Genomic DNA, 27,608 nt, shown 5'->3' on the forward strand with positions numbered 1-27,608 from the left:
AGAGTGTAAATCAGATACTTATATTCCGGTTCTGACATACTCTGGTCTTGGGCAAGTCACCACTGCCCATGTTAAAGCATGCTACCTTGGCATGATTGTTCCCAGCTGTGCTTCAGAAAATCTTCAGGCCTGTTGAGATCATCATTCCTTGCCATATAGTGAAAATTTAAGTTATCTGAGAAAAATCATTCAGCTGTTTTCCATACTGAGAATATAATTAATATTTTTAAAAGACATTTTCTACTGTTTTGAAAAAAGTCTCCATGTTCTCAATCCCTATAGTTTTCTTTTTTCTATTGCACCATTTTGTTCCACTTTACTTTAGCATAACATCCATATTAATCAATTTCATGCTATATTGTGACTCTCAAGCTCTATTTAGCAGAAGCGTAATCATCGTTAGATGTAAAGAACCCAGTTGACCATTGCTTTTTTAAAACTTTCCAGAGTAAATATCCTATTTGGTTTTGCTGGTATGTGGAAACAGTTTTTTCTATAATAAACTTGTATCCAACAATCTTACTAAATTCATTTATTAATTCTAATACATGTCTGTAGATTCTTTTGGGTATTCTACATACATAATCATGCAGTCTACAGTAATATCATTTTCTTAACTTTCAATGTTATGTCTTTTGTTTCTTTTCTTTCCTTGGTGCCCTGGGTAGAAACTCTAGTACAGTATTAAATAAAAGTAGAGATAACAGGCATCTTTATCTCTTTTCTGATCCTAGGAGGAAAAGGTTCAATATTTTTCTATTAGCTATGATGTTATCTATAAGTTTTGTATAGATTCTTTTTGTCAGATTAAGAAAGTTATCTTCTATTCTAAAGTTGATAAAAGGTTTTTTTATTTTTATTTTTTTATGATAACATTGGTTAATGAAATCCCATAAATTTCATCTGTACACTTTAGCAGTACAGCATATATATATATGTATGTATGTATTTACACTGTGTGTTCACCTCCCATAGTTAGATTTCTTTCTGTCACCAAATATTTGGCCCCCTTTACCCTGTCTACCTCCCCCTTCCCCCACCCTCTGGTAACCACTAGTCTATAGTCCACGTCCATGAGTCTCTGTTCGTTTGTCCCGTTCATTTGTTGCTTTTAGGTTTATATCCCACATATAAATGATATCATGTGATTTTCAACTTTTTTGTCTGGTTTATTTCACTTAGCATGATTATGTCAAGGTCTATCCATGTTGTCACGAATGGCAGTATTTCATCTCTTCTTTTGGCTGAGTAATGAAAGTTTTTATCATAAACTTTAAGTTTTAATAAATATTTTCCTGCATCTATTAATGGATAAATTTCGGGGGGGGGGGGTTGCGGATATTTCATTTGTTTTATTCCATCTCACACCATTTGTAAAAAAGAATAACTGCAGGGGATTAAAGAATTTCTCATAAAATATAAAACTCTAATTTGTTATACAAGATTATTTCATAAGCAAAATAAAAACTATCCAAAGCAAAACTATCAGGGAAAAATAACATCAGATTCAACCAAAGACACCTAGATAAAACTAACACATAGGTGAGAGACTTGAACCTGCAAAATCCAAAACTTACAAGACATTAGTACCTAGAAAGTATGGGGCATACCTGAAAATCACACAACAAAAGTAAATTAAAAAGTACAACAACAAAAAATATGAAAATGTGAGTTCTTAATTTACATATTAAAAAAATGAATGGCAAGAATAAAAGTATGGTGAAGTTCACTACAGATCAGACACATGCTATTTAAATAGCCACGAAACACCACTTTAAATACATCTGACATAACATCGGTAGGTTGACCAATAAGTGCTAGTAAGAACTCACTAGTGGGAAACCCTCATAGGCTGCTGGTAAAAGTGTAAACATGTATAGATTTTCTAAAGAGCAACCCAAGACTTTTTTTTAGACATTTTCTCACAGATTCACAAGGAAAGAGTACCTTATGTTTAGAGTTGGAGGGAGTCAAAGCCAATAGAAGTACACACTGAGAGAGTGGATAAGTAAAATGGTCGGCACAGGGAATGTGTATGCTCCAGGAGATTTGCATTAAATATGCCTCAGAAGCATAATGTTGGATGAAGAAAGTAAGAAATCAGATACAACTTTAGCAAAATACATTTTCTGTAAACTACAAAAATTCACATGGAAAATAAAACTATTTTTGAAGAATACACATATCTTTAAATAAATATGCAATGACAAACATCAAATACATTAATACATGTAATTAATCTGGGAAAAGAAATAGAAGATTTTGTACATGGTATGGTTCTACAAACTTGGATGTGATCAATTCTGTACATTTAAATCTTTAAAAATTGTCATGTCATTTAAAAAATTATGTGTATATATGTTCATGTGTATACTTACACAGAGAGACACACTTACACATTATATGACTAGAAGCATTTATTCCAAATATTAATGGTGGTTTTGTCTGGTTATGACAAATTTTAATTTTCCTCTTCATAGATTTTATGTTTTCTAAATCTTTAAATAGTCTATAACCAGAAACAATATAAGGAATCTATAGATATTTTACTTAAATAAGCACATTCTTAAAGACAAAGGCAATTTTAAGTAACTTATTCTAAAGGATTTTTTTAAATGGACTCAGGGATTTCTTTTCTCTGCAGTAGCAATACTCATTATAATAGCCCTTGAATGGGAAAATCTCACTCTTAAGAGTTCCCGGCTTATTGCCAATTGAAGTAATCATTTACAAAGTCCAGAGTTTTCAGAGTGTTTATTTTGATAACGGTCTAGGTGTCGTTAGGTCTCTGAGATATGACAGCATTACCTTGTGTTAGCCTGCGATAGGGAAAAAGGCTTGTCTTGATTATCATATAAACCCTTTCACTGTGAGTACCTACTGCTTCCTCAGGCACTTACAGATTCCCCCTGGCCACCACAACTCTGTTTAAAGGTAAGTGACAATGATTTCATTTGTAATCTTACTCTTTCAAAATTGTAGATTATGTTTCCAATGAACTTACCCTTTCATTGTGAAAATACATAACTCAGATTATAGTCATTTTTTTCTTTTAAAATAAGAAATAACAACTTTGCTTAATTCTCAAAAGAACCAAAGTTTCATGTTTCTTAAAGAAATTTTCTTCCAGAGAACTACCTAGTTGTTAAATTTTTCTTCCAGACAACTACCTTGTTGTTTACAGTTAAAAGTAAAGCAAATATATGCTTGAGCCAAAAGATTAGTCATGTGCCTAGCTACCCCAGGCTGCCCTGGCAATGCTAAATATCATTTCGTGAGTCCCTGGGGAGGCACAGAAAAAAAAAAAAAGAAATAAGAGATTCGAGAAGTTTACAAGAAGATGGAAAGTAAGAACCTGCATTTGGGAGCAAGCTAGACCATCCTCTGAACCCGTTGGTAAGATGCGCTGAACTGCCTTATAGACAAATTGGTCATGTGAGTCAAGTACATCTGAGGGTGACAGTTCAAAATAAAATGAACTTCGCTCTAGACTTCTCTAAATGCTCACAAAGCCATTTTCAAAGATGCCATGGGATCGCTGATTTTTAGAGTTCAGGAGAGGAAGTCAGTTATGAGAAACCTGCAGAATTCCTGCCCTTCTACTGTGGCACTGTAGTGGGAGGGTTTTCTTAACTCTCTTCCTCTGTCACTGAGCATTCATTTGTTCCATGTTTATATGAATCTGGTATAGTAATGGGTAAAATCTCATATAATTTTAGATATCTCCTAATGCCTAGAGATGTTAGAAATTAAGAAATAATTTGATAATACATGCTGAGCATGAATTTTAAAGAATAAAGAAAAAAATTAACTTTATTTGAATAAAAATTATCTTTTTAATATAAAACTTTTCTCATAACAATAAAATGTTATAAAAGGAGAAGCTATCAATTAGCTCTTTTATTAGCATCACCGCAAATAAGAAGCCTTGATGAACCATCTTAATTTGGAGCATTTTTCAAATTGCATCGGAACAGTTATAGCCAAAGAAGAAATTAAAATGTTTTATAAAGGTTCTGTTCTTACTGTTTTTGACAATGGAAATAAAATCCACCCATACTTTTCAAACTTTTGGAGATTAAAACAGATAGTCTGCTGAGAACCGAGAATTGGTTATCTCTTGTGATTCAGCTTCTCCCAATCATTTACATGCTGATTCCATAAAATACTTTAAGAATTCGTTTTCTCTAACACTGAGAGAATTATTCAGAAGATATCTGTCTTCAAAATCTAATAAGGAAAAACAAATAAATAGATGCAGCGTAACAAAATCTTCTGTTAAGTTTCCTTGTTGAAGTGATTCCTGTGTAAGAAGATCCCAGTTTGGGGTAAGGGATGGGCTGGTGATCTGTCTAGTGATGAAGAGGGTAACTTCACATTATTTAGGAACTCCAGCTCTCTATGGCCTTTAAAGAAACTACCCTATCTGAGCTCGGGTCTGATATTTATTAGGAGTCTCAGCATTCTGTCTGATCACAGCCTAAATCCTATCTGAACATTCTAGTCCAATATCCTATGGTTCTATGCTGCTAAGGAGAACCAGGAAAGGTGAGTTATTGACCTGTGAACTAAAATCAGCAGGTGAGTGCAGCAATCATTTTTATAATTGAAATAGCCTAGGACTGTAGCAACTTATCTATGAATTCGAATTAAAAAAAAAAAAAAAAGCTTGGATAAAAAGCATAGAAAGCATCTTTAGTTTTCGTCTATGCTCTCCAGACAATAAAAATTCTATTTCTTTGTATTTCTCTCAATCAATGCCTTGTAGCACATAATGGATACTCAAATGTGTGTGTTGATTACATTTTACGTTGAAGGACATATTTAGCCATGTCAATGAATTTGGTTGCTTTTATTTCAACATTTTCCTGAGATTGTAGGGAAGTTCAAAAAAGTTACTGATTTATTAAGAAAAAATGCTCTAATTTTTGAGCGTATTAGAGAAACAATTTTTATATCTGATCTCAAGCTTTTGGCTTGAAAAAAAATTTATAAAATGATGAACTCCATTTTTTTTCATTGAAGTTTTTCTTCATCGCAACTAAGGAATGTAATCACATTAAAATATAATCAGAAACTCACCCTCTGAGACATGTGAAGGAGCCAGATTTCAGAAGGGCAATTTAAAAATATGAAAATTTTAAATTGCATATCATTTGAGCCATTTTACTGCTAAGAAAACACCTGTTGGCCCTATGGATGTACTATAAAAGTATGCTAATATATATTACAAGGAGGTTTATTGCAGTGTGTGTATATTAAATGTACGCAATTAAGATAATGGTTAGATCCAATATAATACGTCCACAGGGTATATAACTATGTAGCCATTAAAAGGAATTAAGTAGATATGCATCTATTAGTATGAAAATAACTTCAAAGTATATTATGAAGTGAAAAAAAGCAAAGTACAGAGTAGTATACATCATATGTTCTTTTCGTTTATACATATAGAGAACACACCTGTATATGAGCAAAATAAAACATGCATCTGTGTATATGTATAAGCTGATGTGTGGGAAAGCTTTCCCTTCATTGGATACCCACAAAAAAGAGAAAACAGTTATTATGTGTGGCAAGAGGTTCTGGAGACAAGTAGAAGAGAACCCGGAACTTTATCGGTTCTGCTCAAATTTTTCAAATATAGGGGTTTATTATTTGTATTTTTTGAATGTCAACAGAAGTTTTCTGGTTGGTTTATTATAAACCATCTTAATTTTCCTCTTCATACATTTCTATATTTTTAGAACATAGTAGATGTTATTAAATGAATAAGAAATGGATTAACTAAATGTATTACAAGTGTTCAAAAATAAATCTGAATCTCAAGAGGTCTAGTTTTCATTTCAATCAACTATTACAACAAACTATAGATAAGCCAGTTATACTATAAACTATTACTTTTGCTACAACAATGACTGAAAATTGAACAGATGATCATTTCTAAAGTCTATGAAATGTCCTTAATCTGGCAGAAATATTAAGAGTTGTATTACAAAAGTTGCTGTAATTATGGACTCAAATTGTATTCACACTTCATTAAAACTCATTTAAAAACTTCTACTCAAAATCTAACAATATTTATTATGTACTAGGCTTGCTCTCATTTTTCTAAATGCCAAAATGAGCAAAATAGGCAAAAAAAAAAAAAAAAAAATCAACCACCATGGTGTCTGCATTCTAATGATGAAGAAGCAAGAAAAGAGGAGATACTTATTTAAACTTAATAATTTATATGTAGGAGGGGATATATAACAGAGAAAAATAAAGCAGTGAAGGTAAATAGGAAACACTGCAATTTTCAATAAGATGGTCAGGGATCTGATTTTATTTGTAAGATGAAAAATAACTAAAGCCATAAGTCTAAATCGCTTTGATTATGAATAATCTCATTCAATATCGAAACACATTTTCAATCTTCACATGATCTTTGCTGTAATTCAAGGAGCCCCTAATTTTGAAAAATGCATGACCAACAGCTACAATTGAATTTGCAACACTCTTAAGTGTTATTACTAATTCGAAAAACTAATACACTAATACTTACTGAGTGACGATTTATGCCAAGGGTTGTTTTAATGAATTTTCTTACTGAAATCTGGCAAGCACCTTATGTAGAAGGTAAAAAAGTATTATTCCTATTTTATAGATAGTGAAACTGAGACAGAGAAATTAGGCGAATGGCATTTTACTTCTTTGAATGAAGGTAACTATATTAATTATAGCAGTATTTTCTCTATATTTAATTATGTTGCATGTTTTCTTAGAGATATAATAATCAAAGTGGCAATATTAGGGGGCAGAGATGGTTTTGCAAATCCCTTTCAATAATTCACGGATCCCCAAAGCTCCACAGCACACAAGTAGGAACTATTGGTCAAAATTTTCTCTGGCATTCAATCATATCTGGACAAAGCCTCTTGTGGCCTGGGTGACAGAAATCTAGCCATTGAGAGATGCTCCAGTATAGCACAATAATTACTGTTATTAGAAATTCAGCACTGGGATTGATCTCGCCTAAGAATGAGGAATCTTGGGTTCTTGTTTGTCATGTAACCTCAGCGTTACTGCACCTCCTTCAGCCTGTTTCATCATCCATAAAAAAAGGGAGTTTAACCTGGTTTCCAAGATCCATTCCAGCTCTAACTTCTATGACTCTAGATAGAGGTAATCAGACAGTGAGCTGTCTCCTTAGCAGGGTTCCAGGATGTCAGGAAACTAAATAGAGCTTCCAGCAGAATGGTCCTGACACCCTCCTCAGCCCCTGAAAAGTATGAAAAACTAAAATGTACTTGATGGTCCTGCCCACATAAAATTAGCAGTTGTTTTGAAAAGTATAAGGTTATATAAGAGTTCCCATTTTGGATTGAAATGGGTTACAAATATAATACTACATAATTTGTCTTGTAGCCTATCACTAATAGTTCAGTGAAACTCATAGTGGGGGTTGTAACCATGGGAATATCCACCCTAAAAATCTTTAGAAATAGGATTTGTACTCATGAGCATGTGAATTTATAGGTATTAACTTGCCAAAAAGGCAGGCAGGGAGATGCAGATGTTTTCTAAGATAATATCTGAGTCTGTAACTGAGAATGATTTGCAAAGTTTTACCCCTAACAGGTGTTCGATGTGTATTATATCATTCTTCTTCAGGGCCTGGAGGCTCTCAAGGCATGGCCAGACACTTCATCTTGTATTTCATCCTGCTGGGAGCACTAATTGATAAGAGCCAAGCTTGTTTCTGTGATCATTACCCATGGACTCAGTGGACGAGCTGCTCAAAAACCTGCAATTCTGGAACACAGAGCAGAAAGAGGTGGGTGTGAGCTATGGAGCTTTTTTGTGTGGCCAGGGAAACCTCAAGAACAGAATTAGCAATATCAAAAGTGGAAATATCAAAAGCAATGGGGAAAAAAACTATATCTCAAAGCAAGAACTCATAAGGTTGAATAGAAGTCTACTTTTGTTCTCTCCATAAAATTGACAAAATAAATTTAATTAACAATCTGTGCAATATTTCCAGTTGACTATTTACCTCACTTAGAATCACCACTCAAGTTTTTTTTCAATCAGCGTATAACTCTGCTTGCCTCCAGTTAGTGAGTTAATTGCAGAGAATTTTCTACTCATTAAACTGAGTCTAACAGGACCTCAGTTGAGCAGCGCTGCTACCTCTTAGCTTGATTGTTGGCGTGTACAAGAAGGCAAGAAAACTGTTTACTTGGTAACATTTAATAATTCACTCTTTTCACCAATTCAAATTAATTGTCCCCCCACCCCTAAGTTGTTTTTTTAAATCTATTAGGTGCTTTTGTTTCATGGAGATGCTCACATGACTTGGGCTAGGGGAAAGACATATATTTACTGTGTTTTAACTATTATAACACTTTTTAGAAACCTGTTTTAGAAAGTGATTTTTATGTATATAGTGTGAGTCCCATTAAAAACACCAATTGACTTCTCCAAAAAATTATCCACTAAGTATGTAAAAACAGATTTGTTTATAATACTCCTAAAGAGTCCCTAAATAACTCTCTTCTTGCCTACCAAATAAAGTACAACAAAATATTTGGTTCCTCTCAACCATGCACTTCTCAAGACCATCCCACAAGCTCCTCTGCATCTAATCTTTACACGTTTCGTTCCCTCCACATGCCCTTCTCTTTGTTGCCTGGAGAATTCATACACATTTTTCAAGCTGTATCTCTCATGTCACTTTCTCTTTGACTCCGTTCCACACCACTCTGATTCCATCTCAATCATTGTACTTACCACATTGTGTTGTCATCTTTTAAGCAATTTGTAAGAACTTTCTTCTTTTCTTTCTCTCCCTTCCAGTCCCTTCGAGAAATTCCATCATGGGCCAGCTTCGTAGTGTGTGACCTCCACAATCACGCAGGACCCTACACTTAGAAGGGCTCCATGCTTGGCTTAATGCTCTACCATCACTGTCTTGAAATTCTTAACGATTTTATTTATTTATTTATTTATTTATTTATTTATTTATTTGGGGAGGGTCACGTTGATTAACAAAATCCAATAAGTTTCAAATGTACAATTCAACAGTAAATCATGTGCATATTTCATAGTGTGTAAATGAGAGGCCCCATTTTCATTTCACACCGGGCCCCACAAATTATATACCTGGTCTTGAATTCCATTAGGTTGTAAGAACTGCACATTTGCCAACCTACCCGATTTTCTATGAAAACCTTTTCTTTCATTCACTGTAGTAAGTGCTCAATGATATTTTCTTATAGGGCTGGAGCCACAGTGAACATACTCATTCTAAGCAGCTTTTTCTTCACTATTACAGACAAATAGTAATAAATAAGTACTATTTGGAGAACTCCTGTAACGAGCTTTGCACCAAGCAGGAGACCAGAGAATGTAACTGGCAAGCTTGTCCTATCAATTGCCTCCTGGGAGATTATGGACCATGGTCAGACTGTGACCCCTGTGTTGAAAAACAGGTAGGTGACACATAGGCCTGTTCAGGAAATCTGAATCACAATAAAAAGGCTTGGATTCCCTGAAAGGCTCTACAATCACAGAATTGCTGCATTTCTTCAATTTCTGAAAATAAATGTTCTCGCCTTTCATTGAGGGAAAATTTCACTTAGCGTTTGGGGTGAGGGGTGGGGGAGGGTTGGGAGTTCATTTTACACATTTCACTGTTGTTTGACCACCAAAAGGAAATTCTGCCCCCACTACTGGTGTGGAAGCTGCCCAGCTCTGTGCTCTCACAGATCTCAGGAAGCAAAAGCAGGTGCTAGAGAATAGAGATTTGAGTCCAAGGTTTAAAATCAGACAGAAATGAGGAGCATTGATCAAAAGCCTGACTCCTTGCCCTTCCTTTAATTTCCCTCTCCCCATGGGAAAGTCCCTCTTTTTGTTTATTGTTCCCAGCTGCAATATTTACCTACTTCAAGCTCTTTCCTATAAGGACATTGCCTGTGAACTCCAGTAAGGGCAGGTTCTGAACATTCACACGTTGGGGAAGAAAAAGAAACTCATTTGTGGAGCGAGCACCCACTCTCTGAAGTAAACCGTTCCAGGGCCTTTACATACATGACCTCATTCAAACTCCACCTGGCATTGTGGTTTTCTACCCGTTTTACAGATTGGAAGTTACAGCTCTTTAGGAGTGAAGTAATTTCCCCAAGAATTCCCCATTAATGATGTAGAGCTGCATTTTGAATTTAAATTATTCTGGTGTTAAAGTCGGTATTTTTTAATCCTGTAATATTTCTACCCTTCCTTCTCTCCTTTACTGCTGACCATCTAAAACCTTTTAAAGTGTAGAGGGTGTGTCTGCCTTGGTTTCCATGGTGACTTCCTCGTACAAAAAAATTCCCAAATCTTTTCACATTTATCACTCACTCATACTATCTTTGAAATATAAAAGGGCTATTGTTATTACTGGAAGAATCTGCACTCAGGAGACTCTCAGTAAATATTTGTGCATTTGATTTCTATTTAATTCAGAATCATATGATTTTAGAATTTGAAGTCTTAGAAATCTTTTTGCCCTATTTCCTCATTTTGGGGAAACTGCGGCCCAGAGAGGTGATGACTTCCTTAAGGACAAACAATAATGGAATTGGAAAAATCGTCAGCTAATTTAGGAAACACCACTATAGTAAAAATCACTACTGTAATTTTTAAGCCCAGTTTTCTTAGATACATTTTGGCTTTGATGGCACCAAAGAGTTACTCATCTTTCTCTCCTTTGCTTTCAGTTTAAGGTTAGATCTATTTTGCGCCCCAGTCAGTTTGGAGGACAACCATGTACTGAGCCCCTGGTGACTTTTCAACCATGTATTCCATCTAAACTCTGCAACATTGAAGAGATTGACTGCAAGAATAAATTCCGCTGTGACACTGGTAATGTACTTATAGATGATGTTCAGCCTCCACTAAAAATGACTTGACTAAACTAAAGTTATTCCAATTGACTCCAGTAAAAGCAGTTATAGAGAAGTCGTACCATATTTTAAACATGGAGAGATAGAGGTGTTATGCTACCAATTACCAAGCTATTCATGTGTGAAATTGGAGCTTTCAAGCTATAATCATCTTGACCACTTACCTGATTGATTTGCTCATCAAGTACTGATTCCTAGGTCCCTAAACTGTTATAAAGCAGGAGGAAGAGAGGAGGGGGAGGAAAAGGCAGAATAGGCTGACATTTTTTAAAATCAGCTATTAATAAGTACAAATCTATAATCCAAACAAGACATTAAAAAGGAGCTACAGATTTAAAAGATATTTTCAGCATAGTTTATTAAGATAAGAATATTAATATTAAGATATTATATTAGGGGATGATGAGAAATGATGTGACAAATTTTATAGAGTGGTCTATTGAATGTCTCCAAAAGTAATTCCAAAAGAACCTGAAAATGATTTAAATGAGGGCAACGTTTCTTTCAAGTTCACTACTCATTCATATTCAGCAATCCTGATATTTAAATTCCATTACATTATAATCGAATCTTTTTTAATTAAACTTATTGGGGTGATATTGGTTAATAAAATTAAATAGATTTCAAGTATACAATTCAATAATACATCATATGTACATTGCATTGTATCAAGTCTTGAAAATGTTACTTAATCTATGTATTATCTTGCTAACTAGTGGCTCTCCCAGAGTCACTATGTTAAACAGTGTAGATCAGATTTCTGCAAACTTTTTCAGTAAAGGTCCAGATGGTAAATATTTTAGGTTTTGTGGGCCACGTGGTCTGTGTTGCAGGTACTCAGTTCTGGTATCTTAGCTTCAAAGCTGCAATAGACAGTATATCAACAAATGAGCAGAGTCCTCTCAGAGTCCCCATGACTAAGTATATCATTTTAATATGTATCTTTGAGATTTACCCATCTGGCTTATCCCTATACACTGAGCCAACTTCTCCATCAAATTACTAATTTTAAGCATAGATGACTAGAAAATTTGCATCTGGTTATAAACATAATATGTCATTGCAGTAACACAAATCAATTCAATCAGATAGGAAATCATATACAATTTATAAATAATTTCATAGCTCCAGGTGTACGTATGTATGTATTATGTATATGGGCTGGCTAAATGCTGACTTCTGCAAATCTTGTACTATCCAAATTACCTTTCACCTTTCCCATCCCTTCTTTGGTATAGTGTGTGTATATATATATATATATACCTTATAATATTTCTCTCCTCATGCTTCTTACTTCATTGAGATTTTGTGGCCATTCTCAGCTGTGTCCCATAAGACCTACATCATTCCTGCCACTCTTTCCTAAATATTATTTAAGATGTGTCATCCCTACCCTTGCTAATAGGTCTTCTCCATTATGCCTAGATGTACCAAATGGATAGAATCTCTTGTGTCCTAGCAAATCTGGTACCCCACTCACAAAGCTGAGCTAATGAGAACTGTATCCTGCATGTGTATCCCTACCTTTATTTGATAAAATAAAAAAATGCTTTAGTGTTAACTACATCAAAAATTAGCTTTTGCTGAAATTTGTGACAGGTTCAAAACATTTTTTAAAATGTAATTTTTGAGTTTTTTTTTTTTTTTTAGTAAAAGCAAGTCTATTTCAAACTAAATGATCCATTTTGTTCTTCCCCGAGAAAAGGAAATAAATGAAAAACTAGAGATATGCTCTTTTAAAAACAGAACATCTTTCAGGTTATGTCCTGAGATTAACAGAAATTCAATTCCCTCTTTCTTTTTCAGCCGTGTACAATTCTAGGGCTCATAACCATAATTCTTTATAATAATGGTCTAGATATAATGCAAGATTTTGAATAATCAAAGGAGGGCTTAATTACTTTCATTATATTCTACCTTCTTAGTGAAGATTGTTAACTGAAACAGTGGAAACTAAGTGCTATCTGGGAAACGATTAATAAAAAAAATCATTCAACAGAATATCCAGCTTCCCCCAAGCATTTCAGTTAGTCACAAAAATCTTGTACAGCTGTAGTGAAATGCTGATCACCACCCAAAATAGTTAAGCAGATAACCTTGAGTAAAACATTTAATCACTGTCAGCGAGACCTGTACAGAATGGTAGGACGCCAGCACCCCTGATTGCAGGCAGGAGGGTGAGGGACAGGAGAAGGGCTGTCATTGTGCATGAGGCATTTCAGTTTCTGTAATATACACTTACTGATTCTAAAGATCTTTATGAAATTCAACAAGTTTAAAAGAGAAGGGAATCATCTGAGTACACGAAGTTTGTACTATTTTCTAAATTCAGTCACTTAATCTGCTGCTAATACTATAGCATGTAGACATTTAACTTGTCCAAAAAGTAATTAGGTATAGTAAATTATATGTAGTTAAACAATTATATATAGTGAATATATAATAAAATATGTACTAATTATATATAATAAAATAATTATATATACAGTAAAATGCACAGATAATAAGTATGGAATTTTATTTTGGCAAATGTATACATCCATGTAGACAACTCCCAATCAAGATACAGAAAATTTCCGTAAACCCAAGAAGTTCCTTTTTTCCACTTTTCAGTTAATCCCTCTCTTTGTTCTTGAACATTACACAAAGAAATCACGACATGACTCCTGTGCCTCACTTCTTTTGCCCAACATAAAATTTTTGAGATTCAGCCATGTTATTATGTGTGCTAGCTGATGTGTGTGTGTGTGTGTGTAAAATTATAGTTTTTTGAGTAAAAACAGTGACCTTGAGTGTGCTATCCTGGATCAGAACAAAATTCTGAACCCATTTTTATTATTTTATCCTACAGAACATGTTTCTGCAGAAAGTTTACTATAATGGGAATGGGATTATAGAATTAATTCTCTTATTTAAGACAATCACCTTAAATAATCTATGGTAATGCTTTTAATTCTAAAAAAAAAAAGAGAAAATATCAATTTATCATTCAATTTCCATATGTTCTTAAATCTTTATCAAAAATAATGAAAACTTAGATAGGTACTAGACTTATCAGACACAGCACTTCATAAGTTATCTAAATGTCTAACCACTATGCTCTACATCTGAAACTAATATAATATTGAATGTTGTATGTAACTGAAAATTTTTTTTAATTTTTAAAAAGCATGATCTTGGATGAGTCAGTTTAAAAAAAAATGAAAACTTGCTCTTAACTTTTCCTTGAAATTTAAGCACTAATGATTAAAATTAATAAATATTGTCTTAAATGATTATTTGTTGTCAATGTTGTTGTTTGCTTTTCTTGACTAGGCCGCTGCATTGCCAGCAAGTTAGAATGCAATGGAGAAAATGACTGTGGAGACAATTCAGATGAAAAGGATTGTGGGAGGACAAAAGCAATATGCCCACGGAAGTATAATCCAATCCCTAATGTACATATGATGGGCAATGGGTATGTAACATTTTTTTTATCATTTGGGGGAATAAAGGCATCTCAGAATATTCAGCAATGAAGCAATGAGACACATCATTGTCCGCCTTCCTCATTAACCTCTTATTACTCCCACCAGCCCTGTCTCTGGCACTTGGCTCCAATTCTCAGCAAGCATGTGGCCAAGATCCTCACTCTTAGGGAATAAAATATTTTAGCATTTTCACATTTGCTTTGTACAAAACAATGTTATAGGCCCCTTATAAACGTTTTAATTCTCATCTATTCTTCCGACAGCTCTGGAGTGAATCAGGGCAAACTGGTAGGAGGCCAGCCAAGCTGGGAGGTGCCGGGATGGATTCCTGGGGCCTCGGAGTGGGAGAGTAGCCACTCAGAAATGCCAGGAACAAGTAGATGAAGAGGGTACCAGACAAGCATTCCTGATGTGTGTGTGTTGAAAGTAGAAACACTAGAAAAGCAAAACCAGTCTTTAAGTCTAAGAGTCAAGCCATGGGTCAAGCCGGAAGGGAGTTTCGCAAACAGAAAAAGGAAGGATAAAAAGCAATGAGGTGAAAAAGTTAAAAGAGTTAGAGGTGAAATGATCATGACTAGGGTATTCAAAACTTCCTTCTACCTAGACTATATGATGCATGGAAGGTCAGTACAGTTTAAAGGCAGAAGATCAGACTTGCATTACCATCTGGTTCCAGTTCAACTTACAAACTAAGAAACAACCTGAGAAAATGCCATATGCTGTCCAAGTCTACCAATCAGTAAATGGTTAAACCAGGATTCAAAAAGAGACTTCAAAACCCAGGTTATTTTTACCGTTTCATGCTTATTCCAGACAATAACCACCTTAAAAAGGGGAACATATTGAAAGGAACCTCAGGAGCCCACACAACTCTCCTCCCAATCTTTGAATAGTTGCTCAGAAATTCTAATGTTCCTATTTCAAATCATGAGGGCATTGGAGGTTTGTCAAGGGATTCTAAATTCATTATACTGAACCAATGACTTAGAAAACTTTTGAAAATATAAAGGAAGTCAATAGAAATAGAACTAAACTTTAGTTGGAAGCATAAGAAAAATCAGTAAAGATAATCTCCTGTATTGTTCTGTTCCCTTCGATTTTTGGCCAGAAGGCAAATAGTTTGCTATAGGCTTTCATTGCTTCATATTCAACTATTTTTAAGTCTTCACTTATACTGCCAAAGTTGCATAATAAGAAGCCTTGAGGCACCAAAAACAAACAGCAGCAGTTGCAAATACAACCTCATTTGATTAGAATGGAAACCAGAAGCTATTGAACCAAATTCAAAGACAGTAGTAAAATGGAACAGCCATTAGTCTAGAAGTAAGGGAAGCCAGGTTCTAGACCTAGTTCTGCACTGACTCACTACATCATAACCACATTATTAAGCATCTCTGGCTGCATGTATGTTGGATGGCTGCAAACTGATTTGAGTTTCTGTCCTAAAAATTCCTAATTAGAGTTGATTTCATTGACAGTGTTTTGACAGCATCTTCTTATCAATGTGCTTCCTTCTTCTCCTTCCTTTGGAAGAAAACCTCAGGCAAAACTTCCACTGATTATGATGTTTTCTAATATTCTGATTGATGAGGGGTGACATTATAACTCAACTCTTGCTCTGTTGGTCTGGGATCTAGAGTTACAGATGAGGAGGACCACATGCTGTGTGTACTTTGGCAGAAGGACTGTGTGGCCCTCTGCCAAGCAGAGCTGTTGTCCTGAGGATTCTCAGAAATGAGCAAAATCTGCTGGCTCGGCACAGCCAGTCCTCCCTTTGCATCCCTAAGGACCAAGAGCTTTGAGAACCACTTACAGGAATTTCTTTCTAATCTGCTGGCCTTTGAATCTCTGACCCCTCTCTGATACGTTTCACCAATGAAAGGTAGCTTCCTAGGTGGCTGTACCTCTTCTTCTCTCCAAGAAAGGATTTAATAAGGCAAAACAACATTCCTACGTTGCCAACATCAGTTGCTAGGTCTTAAACATGAAGCAAGAATCAGGCAATTTAGCATGCTGTTTATTTTTTTCTCAGGCTCAGCCAAGGTAAAAATGCATACACACATGCACATATGTGCAAGCACACACATGCATATTTATATATGTATATCTTAATTTTTATTAAATTAGAAAATTACAAAAGATGACACATTAAACCAAATTAGCCCTTAAGAAACCTATTATATTAAAATCCATGATGTATTTGAAACACCAAACTATTTAAAGTTGATTTAAATACTACAGAGAGAAAGAAAGAAAATAAGGCTGCAAGTTTCTGCATAGTTGACCTAAGTTCTAAAAGATTCCTCAGGCATGCCCAGAGAAAGCCACCTGGTGAAAATCTTATCTTCTGACTCTCTGCAAGCAGCTGCTACCTTCACAACGTCCTCAGGACCTGAGAACCATTTTTCTTAAGCCCTTTCTTGTTTGTGACAAACTCGTAAGTAAGTACATAGTATAAGGCACTATAAAGTCAACAGGTCAAGTTCTTTTTTCCTCATTCATTTCTCTTAACTCAGAGAACAAAAATGAATGAGTTTTAAACCTGTATTTGTCAAGCTAACTTATGTAGTTTGCAAAGTTCTTCCCAGACCAACTCCTCATACTCCCTCCCTCAAAAACCCACTGATATAAACTCAAATATAGATGAAAACAGACCCCCCAATTGTGTTCGCAGCTATTTGAGTATGAGATACATCTTACAGAACCCACAGGAATGGCCCTACCTTTTTAACAGCTTTATTGACATCTAGCTCACATGCCAGTTCTCCTCCTGTGTACTTGTTACTCTTGCACTACTACCACACTCACAGCGCTTCTGACACCAAAGGTGTGGGGAACATTTCTCTGCAATACCAACTAGGTGTGCTACAATTAACTCAGTTCTCGTACCATCTACCTAGATATAGCGTCAGATGCCACAGGTTAAGGATTCAGTCCCACAAGACTGCCCCACCCACTTCAGATGCCACTTCACTTGTGCTTCTGATACATTTGGAGGTACTCACCAACGCCCATCCTCAAGTTTGAGTTCTTTACTAAAGGAGGCTCACAGAACTGAGTAAAACAAATGTACTATTTACCAGCTTATTACAAAAGAATATGATAAAGGAAGCAGGTGAATATCCAGTTGAGAGAGAGGAGTAGGGCAGGGTATGTGGGAAGAGGCTCTGAGCTTCCATGTTTTTCCATGCTCTTCTTGAACAGTCAGCACCTCCATGTGTTAACCAACCTGGGAGCTGTACTTTGGGGATATTTTCAAGGCTTCATCATGTAGGCATGATCCAACATTAATTCTATTTCTGACTCCTCTCCCTTTTTTGGAGAATGGAGACTGGGATTGAAAATTCCAAGCTTAAAATCAAGGCATGGTATTTCTGGTGACCAATCCCCACCCAGGAGCCCACCAACAGTCAACTCATTAGAGAAAAGAACACCCCACATATGGGTACTAGACTTACTGGGGTGACCACTTCATAAGGCATATAAATGTGTAATCTCTATATTGTAAATCTGAAGCTAATATAATATTGTACGTCAACTGTAATTAAAAAATAAATAATTTTTTAAGAAGAAAAAAAGACACAACTATTACCCAGGAAATTCCAAGAGATTTGGGAGCCCTGTGCCAGAAACCAGGATCAAAGACCAAATATTAGAACAAAAGATGCTCTTAGTGTTTTTATTACTTAGGAGATTACAAAGGTTTTAGTAGCTCTGTGCCAGGAACTGCGGGCAAAGGCCATTATCTATATTTTCTATTATCTTCTCATTATCAAACTTATTGACGCAAAACTCTTTTTCCCAGGATATATGTTAATATCAATAAGAATTTGGAAAACTATTATCATCTTGAAAGAGTTTTTCTTCTACCACAAAACAATTTCTTAAATACTTGCTTTGTGCTAAGCTAATTAATCTGTATATGCTTCAATTTCCTCATTTGTAAAATGGGTCTAAGAATTATTTCTATATCACATGGTTATCGTAATAGTCAATAAATATGTTAATATTAAATATAGATCAAACAGTGTTTTGACTTATAGTAAATAGTATGTAAGCATCTATTAAATAATTTTTAAATTATTTATTATTAGCTATTAATAAAAATAATAATATTATAGTTTTATTAAAATATTGCTTTTCATCATTAGCTCTCTATAACAAATCTTTTGCTGTCTCATATCGAAGGAAGTGGACCTAGAATGACATTAATTATTATGTAATAATTTATTTTGTAATCTACTTCCAAAAGTTTGCGCTGTTTTTGTAAGCCACGAAATAATTATAAACCTGAATTTCTTGTTGAAAGCCCAGAACGACTAAATGAGTGTACTAAAAAGAAATAACAGAACCAGAGGGGCTGAGTTTTGGCTTCTAGCCTTTTCTGAATACTTCATTATAGGCTAGAAGAAAACAGGCTTTCCTTCAAGTCATTAGTCATGAATCAAAAATGTCTAAGAGAGGAATTTCATATAAGTAAGGGAAATCTTAAAGATTGCTCTATATCTATTGAATTCTTGAAAATTACTTTATTTATAGGTTTCACATATTGGCAGGAGAGCCCAAAGGAGAAGTCCTTGATAGCTCTTTCACTGGAGGAATATGTAAAACTGCCAAAAGCAGTAGAGAAAGTAATCTATACCGTGTTTCAGCCAATCTGGAAAATGTCAACTTTGAGGTATGACAGCCTATCATGGCAGCAGTCCAATGCCAATGGTGATTATAAGCTAAATCCAATGAAAAATTAGTGATGAATGAAGGGACAGAATAAAAAGATAATGACTTTTTTTTTAGTATGCCATTTAGCTTTTATTTATTTATTTACCTATCTATCTAGTTATTTATTTATTTTTGTTTATAATGGTGATGTTGGTTGACGAAATCCAATAAGTTTCAAGTGTATACTTCAACAGTAAGTCATATATATATATATATATATATATATATATATATATTACATTGTGTGGTAATGAGCATTTTTAATTACCTATTATGTGTTGGTATTTAATCTTTCCAAAACCCAATGAAATCAATGTTATTATCATCAATTTAAAGATGAAAAATCTAAGGTAATTAATTTGCCCAGAGTCAAAAAGCTAGTAAGTAGTGAGAGACTTGAGCCCAGGTTTCCCAAACTCCAGAGTCCATGCTTTCTTCAATGAACATAAAGCTGTAACATATCCCCACATACATTAAAAAAATGGTTTGATTTATTCAGAATTTTCTCCTACCATTGCTAGTTTTCTCAGGTAACCACTAATTTTAGACATAAGGCAGTGCCTGGCTTCTAAAAAGTCAGGATGAACCTAAGTATAATAGGGATGGTTCTGCCTGCCTTCATTCCTATTAGCTGATTTGGTTTTCTGTTTGTTTTCCTCAGTAGTAATGAGCAGTACACTACATACTCCTAGAATCTAGCCCAGTTCCTTACACATGATAATTGCTCCATACTTGTTGAACTAAAGTAAACAATCTATTTCTTTTAATTTATGATAAGAAAAACAGAAAAGACATAATTTTAATAGTAATATCTATACATAAAATTTGACATGCTAGAGAGAATTTCATAAGGTCTAATGATTTCTGAAACCACATGATGAATAGTATGAATGCAACAAAAGTCATTCAATACTTCATTTAAAATAAAAAAAACTTTTATATACGTACAAATACGAGCATTTTCCAATTTGATATAAACTCTATTTAACACCATCTATCTATATATTTTAATGTGTGTAGAAAATGTCCTTAGGTTCCAACTGCCAAATTCAAATACCTTTTGGGAGACGTGCCCTAAGAAACCCCATCCCTGCCAGGAGATAGAAGTGACAAGAGTAACAAGTGACCTCTGACCAGATCAAGGCACTACCCACTATTTCCCCACAGATCCGGAGGATGCTAATGCTAGAGGTTCCACCGCCACCAAAGAGGGTGGGAAAAGTTTTGCTGCTATGTTAAATAGGAACTCAGAAGAGACATTCAAAAAGAACAATCACATCAAAAATTCTGTCAACGATACTACTCTTAAGATATACTGAACAGGCTTTGTAGACAGAGCAAAAACCCAGATATTTACATGTAATATTGTTCTGTTGGAGGATGCTTTCTAGGTCCTAAGCCATCAACCCATAAATTCACTTTCAGAATTTAATAATTTCCAAACAAAAAAGCATAACTGCCTGTATTCTCAGCAAACATCTATTTCATGCAATTTTACAAGTAAGAAAGGTTAAGCTCAGCACTTGAGATTAGGGCAAATTTGGGCTTGGATAACATTTCACACTTACAAGATACTTTAGAGTTTTCAAAGTACTTGCACATATTGTTTTCTCAATTCCTAGAACGACCTTCCCAGAAGGTAGAAAATTATTTATACCCACCTTACTCATAGAAGATTTAAGCTCACTGAAGATAAATAACTTTCTCAGAGTTGTGCATCAATAGTTCACGTGATCTTTGCAAAACACAAATGTGATGGTAACACCCCCAATTTTTCATTCATTTAACTAATATTTTTTTATGAACTTATAATATAGAAGAGCTTGCTTTTAGAATTCGATCCAAATCTTTTAGCAGGGCCTACAAGGCTTGGCCCCAGTTTCCCAGTTCGATCTAATTTTTTTAGCACTGCTCACCTGTAAACCTGCCCTCTAATGTGCATGGTCAGATTTTTCCCTGAGCTTTTCTGCTCAGGATACCCAAACCCCCTTCCTTATAAGTTAATATATTTTTCTGTAAGCTGACACATCTTTTCTTGTGTGAGAGCTAATTCATAAAGCAAAATATTTGTAGTTTGAGTTTTTTAGAAAGTAGTAAAGGAATTTCAGCAACTATATTTAAATATGATTGCATTGCTTCGTTGTTAACTTATTCGTAGATGTTTTAAAAGCTAACTAGCATGCACTGCAATATCTAAAAGTAACACTGAACTTTTGACTGTATTTTACTGTTGAGCAAGACTCTTTTGCAGCTGGATTTTTTTGTCTTTGCTTGACTAATTGTGCAAGCTATTTAATTGTGACATGTGGTTCGCCTCGCGGTATATTTTAATACTGAATATTTTAAAACAAAAAGAGATTTTTCCATTGCAAACAAGATAAACATCTTTAACATAAAGAAGTACTCTTCAATCAATTTGCTTTGCAACTTTTAAAAAATGTATCCATTGTTCTCTTCTTACTAGCATAACCTTAACAAGGATTTACCTTGTACTTAAATCTGGCTCCACTCAACTCAAGTCATGTCCCAATGGCATTTTCTCTTCTTCCTAGACCAAGTCAGTGAAGACCAATAACCACCCACCAGGCAGAATCAATGGATTATTTGTCTTCTGCCTTGCAGAGATAGCCAGTAGAGTGAAAATGCCCAATACTGAATAAGCTAAAGGGATGAAGATGGTTTCAGAGTAGGGTCAGATAGGACTTTCCTCTCCTTTTCTAGGTCTTAATTTTCTGAGCTATATCTTAAATTAGATTGCAAACTGCATCAAATTCACAGGCAGACTGAAAATAGTCCTTGCTGTTTATTACCTCATTAAGTCTCAGTTTAGGAGTCATTTCCCTGAGCTAGACTTTTTGGTATTGTCTCTCTGGGTTTTACAGTTATTTGTGGCAAATCCATTGGAAGCACAAAACATCACAGATTGAATTAAGTGTCTGTGATTATCTTTCTCCCTAACTAAACTATTGACTCTCTTAGTGCAGGAATTTACATTATTCCTTGTTTGCTAGCAAAATGGGTCCTCAATAAGCATTTACTGAATTTATAAATGAATGATCATTGCATTAGATCTTCACAAGTAACTCCAGTATTTTGAAAATTCTGTTTTATTTCATATGGATTTTTCTCCAGGTAGAAACTAAAGAAGATGATTTGGAAACAGATTTTTTTAAGGATTTGATTCCTTTACAAAAGAATAAAGACGTACGTGGTTTAGATCTGGCCCTACAGAAGAGTAATCATGCGTCAATTTTTCATTCCTCATCGAGAAGTTACTCCTCTGCCCAAAATTCTGCCTTCCAACAAGCCATTGAAGCCTCCCACAAAAAGGTAATAAAAATGGTTCCCGATCATTTTATTCTTTTCTGAAAATTAATACCAATTCCGGTAGTCATGCAACAAGAAGGGAAGAGGTTTGATGTCAGGTCAGGATTTCTAATTCATATTTAAATACCTTTAAGGTTTTCGTTATTGTTGTTTCACCCCACTTCAAAAATTATTGACATAATACGTCTAATAATACTTCCTTTTTGCATGTACTTAATTGTGTTTATGGTTGTTTTGATTTCTTTGTCTTACTGTTTTAGTTGTACATGTTTCTTATGAACCACATGTAATAGAACTTTGCTTTTTAAATGTAATCTAACAGTCTCAGGTCTTTGCTAGGAAAATTTAGCCAACTTATGTTTAGTATACCCACTGAAATATTTGATCATTTTTCTCCTATCTTTAGTTTTTCTTACTCATTTCACTTGGTTGTTATTTCCTATTTCTTTACTTTTGCTATCTTTGTCACATTTCTATCTGCCCTTCTCATCCTTTTGGTCATTTTAGAAGTTCTACTAAAATTTAAAATTCTCCTTCTAGTTACCTTTCTCTAGTCATAGAGCATAATTACCTCTATGTTTTTCTTGTATCACATTAAGTAATATCTATAGCCACTCCAAAAGAGATTTTTTTTTTTACTTACCTATTCTCCATATCCCATTTTCACTATCTCCTTGAGAAAACATGTGCTCTCTACTCCCCACCACTATCATCATAGACCTCCAAAACTTCAGTTTTGTTGAGATAGTTCAAAGCCTTTGTGTTCCATAAAGATTGTTTTATATTTGCTCTTATGTTAGATATGTTCATTTGTATTTTATTCTGACTCTTGTCTTCTCTATTTAAAGATTCCTCATATAATGCTTCTAAATTCCAAGTTAAAAATTTTTTGTATTTTACATGTGTATTTGCATGTATATGTGTGTGCACGCATTTATATATTTTCCATTTACTCATCACCATTTTATCTCCTCTCATCTTCCCTTTCTCATCTCGTTTAATAGTCATATTTTTAGTATTTACCTCAGGTAGGATGCATACAAAATATACTTCCTAAATTCTTATACTATATCTAAGAATGCCTACATTTCCCCCAAGCAATAAAGATAAAGAATATCTTGGCCGATTTGGAATCGTGGATATTAGTCTTCTTCTCTTAATGATCAGTAGATGTTATATTCCGTTGTTTCCTAATTTCCATTATTTCATGTAAAACTGATTTTGTTTCTTTTGTTTTGTCTGGAAATTTATAATTTTTTTATGCTTAGAATTTAGGTTATGTTTAAGTGTTGGATTGTTTCCATTAATCTTGCCAGGGAATTATGAAACTCTTTTAATATGTAAAGATGCATCCTTATCCATTAATCTTTCTTCATCTATTCCTTTTTCTCCTTATATTTGCAAGCTAAATCTCCTAGATATGCCTTCCAACTCTTAAAAGCTTTAGGGGTTAAATTTTCCATTAGATATTTTTAAACATTTACAGGTTTATTTTAAAATAGCATCTGTTTCTCACTACAACTGCCACTCTAAGTAATATTTGTTTCTTGCAAAGTAATGCACGGGGAGACTGAGTCCTGAATCATAGATTTTCAGAGGAGAAGTGAACATTGAGATACCAATGTTGGAACCAATGAGACCAACACCTGGAGGGCACCATTTTAGGGCTCTTGCTTTTATCATAATGCCCCTCACATTTTTATATATTAATTTATTCATACACATGTAAATGTGAGACTGTATAGCACTATATAAATTTCCTATTTCATTTATCTTCAAAAGAAATGTAAGAAGTAATCAGAGTAGATAGTTTTAACACTGTTTTGCACATAAATAGTCCATATATTTATTTTCAATTCAACATACATTTATCAAATACTTAATGTGTCAGGCATGGCACTAAAGTCCAAGAGGCTAAGTGGCTCCTGTGATGTTACAGTGAGTAAATGCTAGAGTTGAGGACTGAAATCAGTTTTTCTGACTTTTGTCTACTATTCTTATCCACTATGTAATACTTCAAGCTATTTGCTTATTCATTCAATTGTTCATAATTTCAACAAACTGTGAAAAGAGTACAGCTCTGATGACATGTACATATGAAAACATGAGAATAAAATAGATTTCTTTTAAACAAAGATTGCTTATTCAATTTGAAAGGTTATGGTCCATATAATGTCCCTCAAACTTAACAAATCATATTCTTAAGACAAGTTAGTATCAGAAATACTAGGAAGTAAAACTACATCAATCACCACCACGTCCACCCCCAGGTCTTTTCCTTAATTTCCAGAGTTGGGCGCATGATTCTGACTTCATTTTTTTTTTAAGTCCCCCAGCTCACATCATGTTCAGGATTAGAAATAACTCTGTAAAAATATAGACAAAGATAGGGAAAGAAATGGAGATATTGAAAGATTGTATGTATTTATGTACATATGTATATATGAATGTATGTATCAGTCTCAACATTAAGATCTGCTTGGTTTATAAATTGGTTTATAAATGTTTCAGACATGCTGGAAAACACTTACAGAACCCTTATCTGTAGGTAAACAGCTTTCTTTGATCCTCTAATAGTTTGTCCTAAAGTGAAAACATTTAAGGCTATTCACAGTATTAGACTGAAACATGTAAAACTTCTGACATTCAACCTTTTTTGAAAATTAATTATTTTTTTTATGGTAACATTGGTTAATGAAATCCAATAAGTTTCAGCTGTACACTTTAACAGTAAGGCATATCTAAATCTATATCTATATATGTTTACACTGTGTGTTCATCTCCTATAGTCAGATTTTTTTCTGTCACACATATTTGACATTCTTTACCCCATCTACTTCCCCCCTCCCCCCTGTCCTCTCCCCCCACCCCTCGCTCTGGACAATAGACTAGTGGTCAACCATTTTTGACTTACAAAATCATTAACTTTATATGGTTCGACCCAATACCATGACTGTTGTTTTTTATTCAATTCAATCTGAACATAATAAGAAAATCTCAGTCCAAATAGAAAATGCTACTATAAACTTTCTTAGTCTTCAAATATTGAAAACAAGGTACCACAAATTTGAAAATCAATCCAAGCCCATCAATGAAGCTTAATGCTTTATTTGTTAATTTTGTCAATCACAATCTGACTAAACATATTTGTTGGGCACATAGTCTGTTTCAAAGTCAAAACATCAGTTTTCTCAGTAAGATTCAGTGCTTTTCTGATTTTGTTTACAAAACCGAACCCACAAAAAGATGGGTAATTAAAGCAAGCTCTCATAGTTAATAACCTACTGTCATGTAATTTTTTAGTGTGAAGTAGCCAATTTCAGCCATTGTGCAGACAAGTGGAACATCATGGAAGTACTTGTGCTAAGCTGAGTTACCAAAATTTTATTTGTATTTTTCACAACTTAGTTTTAAAAGCAATCTGGAAATTTCGAACCTCCCATTTCAACCTCCATGTCTATACAGACATTTCAGATACTCAGGGAGTAATTATACTTCTTATTAAAAGCACAATGTTCCTCCAACAAAAGCCATGGTTCTATGACAAAATTCAAGCATCGAACTTAAAAATAGAGTTAATGGACACTTAAAATGTAAACTCCACGAAGACATGAATTTTGTCTGCCTTGTTCATGGCTGTGTTTACAGCACCTGAGATAGTTGAACAATCAGTGTATTGAAACGAAAGGTAAAAAGAAGGGAGGGGGAGAAAGAGAGAGGAAATAGAAAGGAAAAGAAAGAGAGAGAGAGGGTGAATGATGACTCTTTTTCAAACCTTGTGATTATTGTTTTCCTTTTGTGTTAGCAGTAATTTTGCGCCATAATTATAGCACACAGGGTGATAGCTAGTTAATAATTTACAGCTACGAAAAAGTTCTTTTGCTAAAATATGCTCCTCTGTTTCTATTACTTAAACACTACAATTTGCTAAAATTGAGAGATCAGATAAAGCATATAAAAAATTTTTTTAAAGAACGGTTACATAGATATACTTATAAAACTCAGTGGCTATGTAGGACAATTTAATGAAATGAGATTTAGGCATAAAAGCATCTAATCCTAAAATAACCTAGCATAGCAAGAAACAATTTTTAAAAACCTTCCAACAAATATTCTTGCTTATGGGTAGAGGAGAGAGAATATAAATAATTTTGGTTAATTTTGCCTCCTAAGTAATTTTAAATCATAGAATTTTGTTTGATGCTATGTTAAAAGAGGTGCGAAATGTCACCCATTACACAGCCCTCATCTGTATACAGGTGACATTTCACAGATAACTGAGGCCTAGAGAATTTAGATGTTTTTTTCCCAGTTAGTGACAAAGCTATGACTTAAATCTCAGTTGCACAATTTTCAATTAAAAATTTACACAATCCATTCTCAATTATTTACAATAGCACAGCTTTCTAAATTAAAACTCAGTAGAAATGTGGCCATAATTGACAATCGAGAGAAAAAGATTTACTTTTCTGAAAATTGATCTCTTTTTAGTAGAGAATATATACCTTAGTTACATTATTGAAGTAATCTTATCTATTTAGCACTTTGAACAACTCAGGAAAAGGTACTGGAAAATAAAGTAAAAATTATAATTTTATATGTGAGAACATGCAATAGAGTTAAAATTGTTGCAAAAGTAGATTGGAATGAAGCTAATGATAAATAGATGACATTTAAGCGCTTGATACCTTAAGCTTTCACTACCTTTAATCAACCTTTTTTTATTCTTTTTTCCTCTTGCATTTAGGATTCCAGTTTTATTAGGATCCATAAAGCGATAAAAGTCTTAAACTTCACAATGAAAAGTAAAGATCTACAGCTTTCTGATGTCTTTTTGAAATCACTTAACCATCTGCCTCTAGAGTACAACTATGCTCTGTATAGCCGGATATTCGATGACTTTGGGACTCACTATTTCACCTCTGGCTCCCTTGGGGGCGTATATGACCTCCTCTATCAATTTAGCAGTGAGGAAATAAAGAACTCAGGTATGCTTTCTTCAGCCCTCATTTTTTAAAATTGATCTCATAATATGTAACATTTTCTTTTCTTATTCTGTCATTTTAATTCTTTTTATTAACTCTGTTTAGACCCCGCTTTATTTCTAAAATGATATGAAGAATACTCAGAAAAGACACACTCAAGTAAACAAAACAAAAAT

At 34.2% G+C, this 27,608-nt stretch overlaps 1 protein-coding gene across 4 annotated transcripts in view; it reads left to right on the forward strand.

Annotated features, from left to right (window-relative positions):
- Positions 1 to 2,761: 2,761 nt before the first annotated feature.
- The window catches only part of C6 (complement C6), a 53,375-nt gene continuing 28,528 nt past the window's right edge, over positions 2,762 to 27,608 (forward strand). The window contains exons 1-8 of one of the 4 annotated variants that reach the window (XM_016147971.2): positions 2,762 to 2,934; positions 7,624 to 7,819; positions 9,320 to 9,476; positions 10,746 to 10,890; positions 14,247 to 14,388; positions 18,941 to 19,079; positions 22,253 to 22,450; positions 27,195 to 27,435. In XM_016147971.2, coding sequence (XP_016003457.2) covers positions 7,677 to 7,819; positions 9,320 to 9,476; positions 10,746 to 10,890; positions 14,247 to 14,388; positions 18,941 to 19,079; positions 22,253 to 22,450; positions 27,195 to 27,435 — 1,165 coding nt within the window. In that variant the 5' untranslated portion in view covers positions 2,762 to 2,934; positions 7,624 to 7,676. Of the gene's footprint in view, positions 2,935 to 3,198; positions 3,397 to 6,623; positions 6,707 to 7,623; positions 7,820 to 9,319; positions 9,477 to 10,745; positions 10,891 to 14,246; positions 14,389 to 18,940; positions 19,080 to 22,252; positions 22,451 to 27,194; positions 27,436 to 27,608 lie in introns of those variants that run through there. The other 3 variants (XM_016147969.2, XM_016147970.2, XM_036226053.1) reach the window with 3 other exon arrangements.

Source organism: Rousettus aegyptiacus, unplaced genomic scaffold, assembly GCF_014176215.1.
Source record: "Rousettus aegyptiacus isolate mRouAeg1 unplaced genomic scaffold, mRouAeg1.p scaffold_m13_p_8, whole genome shotgun sequence".
In the NCBI taxonomy this organism is placed as follows: Eukaryota; Metazoa; Chordata; class Mammalia; order Chiroptera; family Pteropodidae; genus Rousettus; species Rousettus aegyptiacus.